Raw genomic sequence first — 9928 nt, forward strand, 5'->3', positions numbered from 1 at the left:
TAACAATAAAATGATTTAAATGTAATTTTTTTTAATTATCTGGCAGTCAGTGTATGTGACATGTAATACCCCTTATCCCTGTGGCATAAAGGGATACATACATTTAGCGTATAAATTGTCTTATAGGCAGTTACTATAGAGTTATTTTTGTGTGTTTTCGACTATATGTAATATAAATATCTATTATGCAAAATATTATGTTCCAATCCCTTTAAAGAATATTAATAAACAAATGCTGACATTGTTATGCTGTATGCCAAATAAAGACAATAAACCTAAAACTATGACGATTAACTAAAAATAACATTTGACTGGAATTCGGGACAGTGCTGTCTGGAATGAAATGTAATGCTTCCTCATTTACACAGACGGAAATAATGTCTGTCTGTCAATCATTTACTGACTTCTGTATCAGATACTGTAATCAGGTCAATATTTACACTTTGGGTTTTTTTTAAGAGCGATAGTCAGAAAGCCAACAGAAACAAATGTTGTACAATAAAAAAATCTTTATTTTTATTTTTAAAAAAGTAAGAGAAGTGAAGTAAAAAATCTTTTCACATTGATGTATTTTAGAACCAACTTAAATCATAAACATAAATTACAATCATAAAAAATGAAACCTCAGTAAATTATTGACACGTAACACATGTGGTTGTCTCCAATCTTAAAATATAGACATCCTAAAACATAGAGGGTGTCTTCCAGGTAGAAGCATATTGACCAAAACCTCCTTCCTTTAGATCAAAGCTCAGCATGACAGACTGTAGAGTTTGACCGTACACTGCAAATAAATAAATAAATAAATAAATAAATAAATCATTAATAACAATGATTCAAAAGTAGGCTGATCACCTATATTTATGCAGGAATCGTACCAATGTCAGAGGGTATGTGTGTAAACTACTTGTTGTCTTATAATAAAAAAAAAGAGTTAATTCTATTTTGTAAAAACATTAATCGGATGATTAAACTTCACAAGGTTTTGTAAAAATACTTATAGCTTATGACATCAGGCAAAGTGGAAAAACAAAAGATGTCAACATTGTGACAGAGGTCTCACACGTACTGAATGTCAAGTCATACTACTGTGAGTAATACAGTGTCCTAACTAGGCAAGATGTGACAAGATTCCAGCAGTAAGGATTTTGTCTGTCCAAAATGCTCCATGACAAAACCTCAACAGCCGGTCAGAACATATTTTTAGTTTAGTATACAGTCATATAGGGCAGGATTTTGGCTCAACGAGACTTGATAAATCCATTGGGATTCGATCTGATTGCAGACTACGATAGTACAGTTTATATGTACCCTAATCGTTGCAATCCAATTCAAATATCCATTTACGGGTACATTCTATATAATTTAAATAAAACGTCTGGGCAAGCACACAGCCAGGGTTGCCAGATCTGCGTAACAAAACCAGCCTAACAACTAATGAACAAAATCCTAACATTATTAACCTGCAGAAACAGTTTTAAAGTATCCCAATTGAAAACCCTGAACAACGCTTCTTGGTAAGGGTTTATCATCAAGTTCATGCTTTATTAAGTTTAAGTAGGGTTGAAGAAAGTTAATCTTAAGATGTTTTCAGATAGGAACCATTAATTCGGTTAAAAAATTGATTATTTAGTTGCATGTGAACATAGATAGTGAGTGCAACACTGTAGAAATAAACACAAAGTTGATTGTCACTCGTAGTTTGGACAAAAATTCAAGTACTGAATAATGTACAAACTATTTGTATCTTAAAAACAGTAGAAATCTGGTAGAGTAATACAGATCATAAAGTTTCTTAACTCTTTCCCAGCCACTGACAAGTTATCTCGTCTTTAGGTTTTTACGGTAATCTGTAATTCCTCTATTATCCACTAGATGGCCCAATAAAAACATTGAAGCAAAAATTAATTTAACATTTTAAACTCTGTGTACGTTTTGATAATCATCCTGAATCTGAAAATGCAATTAAATTTTTAAGTTTTTAAGCAATTAAGTTTTTTGCTCAAAATGTGGTTTGAGGTTATAAAAAGAGAACAAATGAAGATAGGATTAAACTTTTTTTCCCCGTTTGGTTTCTTTGTTTGAAAGCAGCGGTCTGTTCTTCCATTTGATATATTTGTATGTTTATACATTTATAGAAGAACATTTTCCAGGAAGACATTTTGTGAAACTTCACAAAAATGTTGGCGGGCAACTTAAGAAAAAAAAGGCTGGCGGGGAATGAGTTAAAGGCGGAGTGCACAATGTTTGGAAAAAAGCTTTGGAAAAGGGAGTCGGGCTGACTACCAAAACACACTTGTAGCCAATCAGCAGTAAGGGGCGTGTCCACTAACCGTCATCCTTGCCAGGGTTGCGTATGTGTGGGGCGGGGCTATCAAAAGAAGGTCCAGATTCTATTGGGGTAGGGGCCTGTTTGTTTAGGTGTTTTCAAATGTCAACATTGGCCTTCAAACATTGTGCACTCTGCCTTTAAAAGATGATTTAACGATTTCTTTATACACACACTAAGCAAGCAGATCACCTTTTGGATTGTTGTAAAAGACACAGTTATTGGCACAGGTGTCAGGGTGGGTGTCCCAGAACGTGTCTCCACAGGAACAAAGAGGTGGCAGATCTACTTTATCCATGTCCAACTTCTCTTTCATTAGAGTTCGCAAAGCATCAATGTACCTGTCTCAGAAACATTACAGCATACGTCATGACATCAACTTACACCACATTTGTAAATTAAAACTGTAATTTTAATGCTGTGCACAATTTTTTACTACTGGATCGCCCTGCCTACTTTTTTAATACAAATTTTTTTAATAACTATAAAATTGTATAATATAGTATTTAATATATAGTATATCTTCTATAGGATCAGCTTTGTCTGGCTCTCTCTCTAGGGGCTTTTTTCCCCACATGGTTTTTCTCCTAGGAATTTTTTTCAACCCCTCGTGAGTCAGCTGACATATGCTTAACTTAGAAATGCCTTCTATATGTTACATTAGTACTCTGCTCACTAGCACGGTTTAATCTTTACTAAGCTACTTTTGTTATCCTGATTTTTCTCTTGTTTTTATTCCTGCTTTGGAGAAATTAAACAATTATGATAAGCGCTATATAAATAAAAATAAATTGAATATTAGCAATACATACCTTTTGGTCTCTTTGCTTTTCTTTGTCTTTTCTCTCCTTTTCACCTCCTCTGCTGCCTCATCCTCATCTAATCTCAGTCGCTCCAATATCAAACGCTCCCTCTCTGCCATGTCTTGTCTTTCTTCCTCCTGCTGTCGCTGCCTCTCCATCTTCATCTCCTCTGCTTTCCTGAGTTTTTCTTTTTCTTTTTTAATCCTACACACAACAAAAAGTTATCCATGAATTCAATGGTTTTGTTTCACAATCCCTTCACAGAGTATTTAACACCGAAATGCCTATTTAGCAAAAATGATTAGTAATCAATATTTTAATTATGGATGCACCGATATATCGGCCTATAGTTGGTATCAGCAAATAAAAGCGTTCCCTCACTATTGGATGATTGTTTAAAAACAGCTGATGATCAGGGCAGGTTATATCCTGCAATTAAAACGTGTAAAAAGCAAAACGATGTAAGGAATAATTGACGACGGGCCGTTGAATTATTCGAAAATAATGCAAGGTGGTAATGCATTATGGCCAAAGTGAAGTGCTCCGTGGGTGTGCATTATTTTCAAATAATTCATAGGACCGGAGTCACTTATTCCTCTTATACCATGGTTTACCATAGACAATGCTTTGGTGGTTATTATAAGACATTTGACAGGTCAGGTGTGCGGTTATCGAAAAATAATGCATAACCAAGAAACATTTCTTAACCAATCACAATAAAGCATTCAACAGCCCCGTGGTATAATGGTATATGTCAGTATCAGTAGAAGTCATTCGAATATTGTAATCGTAAATATTGTATTTCTAAATGTAATAGTCCTTGTTTTAGTCCTAAGCTATTTTACATTAACTTGTCATTCATGTTACTATATTTATCATTTCTATTTATCATAGTCTGACTGGTGCAGAAGAAAAAACAGTATGTGGAAAGGACTGAAAAATAGAAAGATGAAAATAGCAGTCAGTTTGGAATATATCAATGTGATATTGCGGTAGAAAAGGTCACGTGAAATTTGGGGTAAAGTTCAACCTAGCCGTCCTCTTCAGATGTTTCCTGTGCCTCTGGTGCTCTTTCACGTGTTCCCTTTCAATGTCCATGAAGAGCCGGCGGTACATGAGGAACTCAGACTGCCTCTGAAACAATTGAGTTAGCATTTATTGTGCAGTTATTGTTATTTAAAAATGGTTGTATATAATGTGAATAAGATACCTGCTTCTTCAGCTCCTCTTGATTCTCACGAGGCCATAGGACCTGGGAAGCTCTAAAGTCTGTAAAAGTTTGATCTGGCTCCCCTTGCATCTTCTCGTAGACCTGAAACATTTATACATGAACATCTAGGTCATCGTAAGTATTGAACATAATATCACAACATATATCTGATGATGATGATGATGAGTGTCATTTGTTGTAAGTTTTATCATCTTACCATATCATTTTGAAATGTTACGGTCTTGCTTCTGTGGTGGTGTAAATTCGAAACCTTATCATGTTGCCATACCAATGGTATCTTCTCCTCTTTGTTAACGCCCTGCTCATTTTTCTCTTTATCACTTGCACCTTCTGTACTTGTACAATCCTCATTATCTCTCAAAATGTGTGATTCAGCTTTCTGTTTACAGCAAAGACATTGATACTTTAACACTAAACAGAAAACAGCTCAAATGCATCAAACATGACTCACGTCTCTTGTTGAAGTTTTTTTCCATATTCCACCAGGTAGCTGTGAAAGTTCATCTCCCTCTTGCACCGTTTGACACGTGGCTAGTCTGCGTCTCACCTGCTTTAAGACTTTACTGACCTGAAAAGTAAAATAAATAAGCAACTTACATGCAAAATACTCCATATGGAAGTACACGATTCATGTTCTGATGCAGTAAATACTCATACATTTGTATGTTGATCAGATGCGTCCATCCTCTGAGCACTGAAGCAGCGAGAGCTGGGACTGCAGATAGCCAGCTGGTCATGAGACCAAGAAGGCAATTGAGTTTTCTGTGCTGTAAGATGCTGGGTAACTTTACTGGTTTGTTGCAATATTCTGCCCTCACATTCAACCTAAAATAACCAAGACAGTGTATAGAAAGGTGACAAATAAGCACTAAAGTAAAGACACAGGGCTGAATACTGATAAAATGTATGCAAAAAGCTTGTGCATTTGGCAGATGCATATGAAACTGTTTTGTAATAATATTTCCTAATTAAAATATTTTTTGACGAATGCAGTCAAGACTAAAAATAGTTTATTTATATCATATCTAATATTTTAAAATTTTAAATTTTAAAAAGTAACTGGCAGCTGTTTATATCCAAAATACATTTAAACCAGTCACAAATTTCTTACGGTCTCATATGATTTCAGCAGCTGCTGTCGTTTGCGCAGATGAGCCTGTTGAGATATGCGTTGGCGAACTGCATCCTGAAATCTGCGCAGATTCTCTTCTTTATCCCGTCGGATTTCTTCTAAAAGCTCTTCTGTGAGCAAGGCACGCATCTGTCAAACAAATAAAGTTACTTACATTTTCTCACATATAAATGCCTGAACTATACGCTGTTTGACGTTGAGGCGCTGCGCAGACGGATCGAAGTATGACATCAGAGTACCGCGAGAGTAATTCGAAAGAAGTGCGGTTTTGACGTCATACACAGATCGATCAGCGCAGTGCTGCATAAAGTCAAACACATATATAATTTAAATGCTAGTCATATAGTATTATAATTTCTTACCTCGGGATGTTCCTGACACTCATGTCCGCTTTCTACCCAAGCCCCCACTGCTGCCACAGCCGGGTTCCTCTCTGCCAAAACTTTCACATTTTTGACGTTTCTGTTGTTTCCCGAACTTAACTTTTTGTTTTCTTTTACAAGCTTCCTTTGTGTTATCGAACACGTTTTTTTAGTTGTTCGTGGTTGATTCATTTTTTTAAGCACTCGATGTGTGCACCCTGGTAAATACTGTAGTATTAATAGCTGCTACTATCAGCAAGCGTTCAGACAACATTACAAGGCAAGACAGCGGTCGTCAGGTCCGAGCTACAACAAAGTTTTGCCAAAATTAAGTATTTGCCCGACGCAAAATATCACGTTTTAAAATGTAAATAGCGTCAAAACTTCAACTCGAGACAAATCATACCGGTTGTCAATGACGCTAGCATCCATTTAGTCCCGCCTATAACAAATTCCATTGGCTGTTGCTTTGTAAAGCTTTGATTTTATTCGTCTAAAATAACGTCAATAAAAAGCTCTGTTTGCTCGGACAAACAACATGGCTAAGACACCAGAGGGGTATTGCACAAAAGCAAGATAAGGGATTAAGCTGGGATTTTCCAGTTATCCTGGCTGAATTTAGACCTGACTCGGTTGCATGAAGGAAGGCTAAATTAATCTAGATGAAGTTACTATGGAGATTTACTCTTTGCAGCTAGCCTGCTCCAGAGCAGGCTAACAACCAGGCTAAGATTAATCCTAGTGATTAATTCAATTCAAAGAACTTTATTAATCCCAGGGGGACATTGCTTTCATGTTACAATTATAGAAATGAAAAAAAGAAAAGAAATAAAAACATAATTATATGCCCATCAATGATTAAAAAATTAATAGATAAGAAATAAAAAATAATAATAAACTATAACCATATAAAAAAGGGTAAATACTTCAATAGTGAATTGTCCCAGCACTAACAAAGAGGAATTATACAGCCTAATGGCCACAGGTATAAAGGATCTTCTAAAATGCTTAGTAAGCAGTGATCAGTCTCTGACTAAATGTACTTCACTGGTTGGCCAGCACCCTGTGTAGTGAGTGAAAGGGATTGTTTAGAATTGAATTAAGTTTTGACAGTATTACAGAGTCCAGCTCCATACCAAGTACATAGCCAGCCCCTCTAATTAATTTGTCCAGTTTATTTCTGTCTGCCACCTTCATACTAATTCCCCAACAGACCACTGCATAAAAAATGATGCTAAACACCACAGACTCATAAAACATCCACAGCATGGTATAGCAGACTATACCATTTCTGATTAATCAGCTAGTTCCTCTTTCAATCCTACTAGATATTAATGTGTTTGAGTCACTTCATGGTCCTGCATTAAAATACTAGATATACTGTAATTTATCTAAGTATGCATACTGTTATTTTAGTTATTATGAAGACTGCTGTCAGGGGTTTGATGAATTCATTTATTAATGCAGATGTTGATATAAGAAATGGCGGATGAAGTTGAAAGGCGGTTTCAATTAAGGACATATGTAGACTAGTATTAAGGCATGAGAAATATCTGACTGAGAGGTACAGATTCTCAGGTGATCTAAGAAATGTCAGTCTAGCACTGAAATCACTTCTACAAGACTGCAAGTAACAGGAACAGATAGTGTTACATTAGGGCAGTAACCGTAAAACAGGCATTATTTTGTGTTACAGCTTTCCCTATTGTCAATGGATGCAGTGGATTGCACCCCTGTGCCAGATATATGACTTTTTTAATGTTAAAATTAGTAAAGACGATACAATATGTCAGCAGACACTACCTTATGTGTAGATTTATTTCTGCAATCAAGTCTCCAGCATGCAAAATGTTCTTAATCTTGATTTTCTGAAAGTGATGGATGGTCCAAATTATTATGCACATGCTATTTTTGTTTGTTTTTTAAAATAAAGTCCGTAAATTTACAAATTGTATTTTAATCTCAATAGTTATATGACAGTGTGCATGTTATTCTATTTAAATACATAATTTGACATATTTAAAATGTCAAAAGATACTTTAATACTTAAAAAATATGCAAATTATGCTTTTCCAAATTATTATGCAAAATGCACTTTATCAAAATGTAGTGTGTTAAAATAATCCACAAAACAGATATCTGTCAAATGTGCTGCATGGACACATAATGACAAAAAAACATTAAATAATTTATTTAACAGAGGTTACATAATAATATATGAGCATATTTTTGACAAGACTTTAACTCTCCCATTTATTAAACTTGTAAGTCTATAGTTTCTGTCTTTATTTCGCTTGAAGATGCTAGTATTGCATCCCAGAGTTGATGTTTGAATATGAATTATAGTTCTGTCCACCTCACAGATCATTCATATAATGATGCTTCATAGACTCCTGAGACTAAGGTCAGAGGATATTTATACTGTACCTTAATTTTTTTCTTATTTCATGCCCATATTTAAATAGTCAGTGTTGCTTTTTTTGCAGCATGCTATAGTGTATTGTCCTGCATGAAAGTAAATACATTCAGAAGACATGATTCCTTTTTCCCATCTTTTAGGTACCGTACAGTACATATCTTCCAGATGTCATTTTGGCCCCCTCAAGGGACTTACCATCTTACTTCCCAATATTCCAGTCCAAACCAGCCTTGTTTGAACATGATGGCTATTCACCAACAATCCAGAATATACTATTTAGTGTATTATGGCATGTCAATGATAAAACTGTTTGAAAACTTCATGAAGATCACAGTAAATTTAGTAATTTTGGAAGCTTTAGTTTGGGGGTGGGGTTGAAATCCATTTTTATGCACTGAAGGATCCCATATTGAGGGCTTCTTGGTATTACAGAGGAACCAGCATGTTTGCTTCTTAGGAGGTGGCATTTTTATTGTTGCCTTTTCCTAATATTTTGCTTTAAAAAATTCTTCATTTGGTCAAATCCTGTACATAAATCTTAAAATAATTCAATGATTTTGGTTTAGTTCCACCAAATATAAATTGTTATAGGAAATAAATAGCTTTCTTAAGATAATGCACACTTTTTTTTTGCATCAAATACTGTAGATACACATATTAGTAGTTAAGTGTTTGCAGTTTCATGATGAATTTTTATGAGTTTTATCCATTTTTGCATCAGTGATTCTGTGATCGATCCTGTGGTCTGTTTAAGAATTCCGTGAACGTGCACTTATCCTAGCTAGCTAAACCTGGCTTGACATAGCTGCCCGTTCTCATCCTGGCTTAGCAATCGTGCAACAGGCTAAGCCAGGATGGGCTGATTAAACTAGGTCAAGCTGGGCCTTTTCTGTTATCCTGGCTTACTTAATTCTACTTTTGTGCAATACCCCCCAGGTAAATTCAATGGTAAAAGACCTGGTTGGAGAGTTCCCTCAGTAGGGTTTTTGTGTGAGCAGGTGGCCGTTTGCTCGGAGCCCCGCCTCTGATGTGCTCTAAATTTTATGTTCGGCTAGGAATACAATGCCCGCTCATTGTTGTTCCGTGTTTATTACCATCAAAAATTAAATAAATTATCAACGACTACAACACAAACTGTTTGTTAATTGTAATGTTGTAAAATAATAACAATCTTCCAAATTTCAAAAATGCACAATATGTATATCAGGCTCAAGTCTTTTGTCGATAATAGGTGTTAAAAAATTAATATAAACACGACTGTTTCTAAAAAGGACATGAGAAAAAAGTAAATTTTTGTAACTTAACCCTCCTACTTTGACATCTCTGAAAAATTTGCTAATTGTATTTTTAAACCTTTAAATATACTTTTGGACTTTTCCTTGATTCTTTTTGACTTGAAGATACTTTAGTCACTTTGAATAAGTGTCTGCCAAGTATATAAATGTACATACAGTACACATAGTGTTCCTGTAAAACTGCTCTAATTTTACTATTAATATGTGAAAAACTGGTAAAACTGTTCTCAAATAAAAAAAATGTTATATATTATTTTCACTGCTTCTCTTTTTTACCAAATAAACACTACATATATGCTACAAAAAATATATTTTCATAGAAATGTATGTATATAAAAAAATTAACTTCCTAACAAT

The 9928-nt window shown here is 34.9% G+C and overlaps 1 protein-coding gene across 1 annotated transcript; it reads right to left on the reverse strand.

Moving 5' to 3' along the window:
* Positions 1–571: 571 nt before the first annotated feature.
* ccdc15 (coiled-coil domain containing 15) lies at positions 572–6331 on the reverse strand. Its single transcript, XM_065284131.2, has 10 exons — positions 5858–6331; positions 5475–5624; positions 5021–5188; positions 4815–4931; positions 4560–4742; positions 4343–4444; positions 4163–4266; positions 3142–3336; positions 2522–2670; positions 572–784 (listed from the first exon to the last, which is right to left on the reverse strand). The coding sequence occupies exons 1-10, from the start codon at positions 6047–6049 to the stop codon at positions 684–686; spliced, it is 1461 nt and encodes a 486-aa protein (XP_065140203.1). The 5' UTR covers positions 6050–6331; the 3' UTR covers positions 572–683.
* Between the last annotated feature and the right edge of the window lie 3597 nt (positions 6332–9928).

The sequence above is a fragment of the Paramisgurnus dabryanus genome, chromosome 5 (genome assembly GCF_030506205.2).
Source record: "Paramisgurnus dabryanus chromosome 5, PD_genome_1.1, whole genome shotgun sequence".
Taxonomy (NCBI): Eukaryota; Metazoa; Chordata; class Actinopteri; order Cypriniformes; family Cobitidae; genus Paramisgurnus; species Paramisgurnus dabryanus.

Bases quoted from the DNA above. Each gene is read 5' to 3' on its own strand.
- ccdc15 (XM_065284131.2), bottom strand. From the start codon at position 6,049: ATGAATCAACCACGAACAACTAAAAAAACGTGTTCGATAACACAAAGG. The intron at 4,445-4,559 runs GTAAGATGATAA...TAAATGTTTCAG, and splicing joins TAACATTTCAAAATGATATG to GTCTACGAGAAGATGCAAGG. The intron at 3,337-4,162 runs GTTGAACTTTAC...TGTTGTGTGTAG, and splicing joins CATCTGAAGAGGACGGCTAG to GATTAAAAAAGAAAAAGAAA.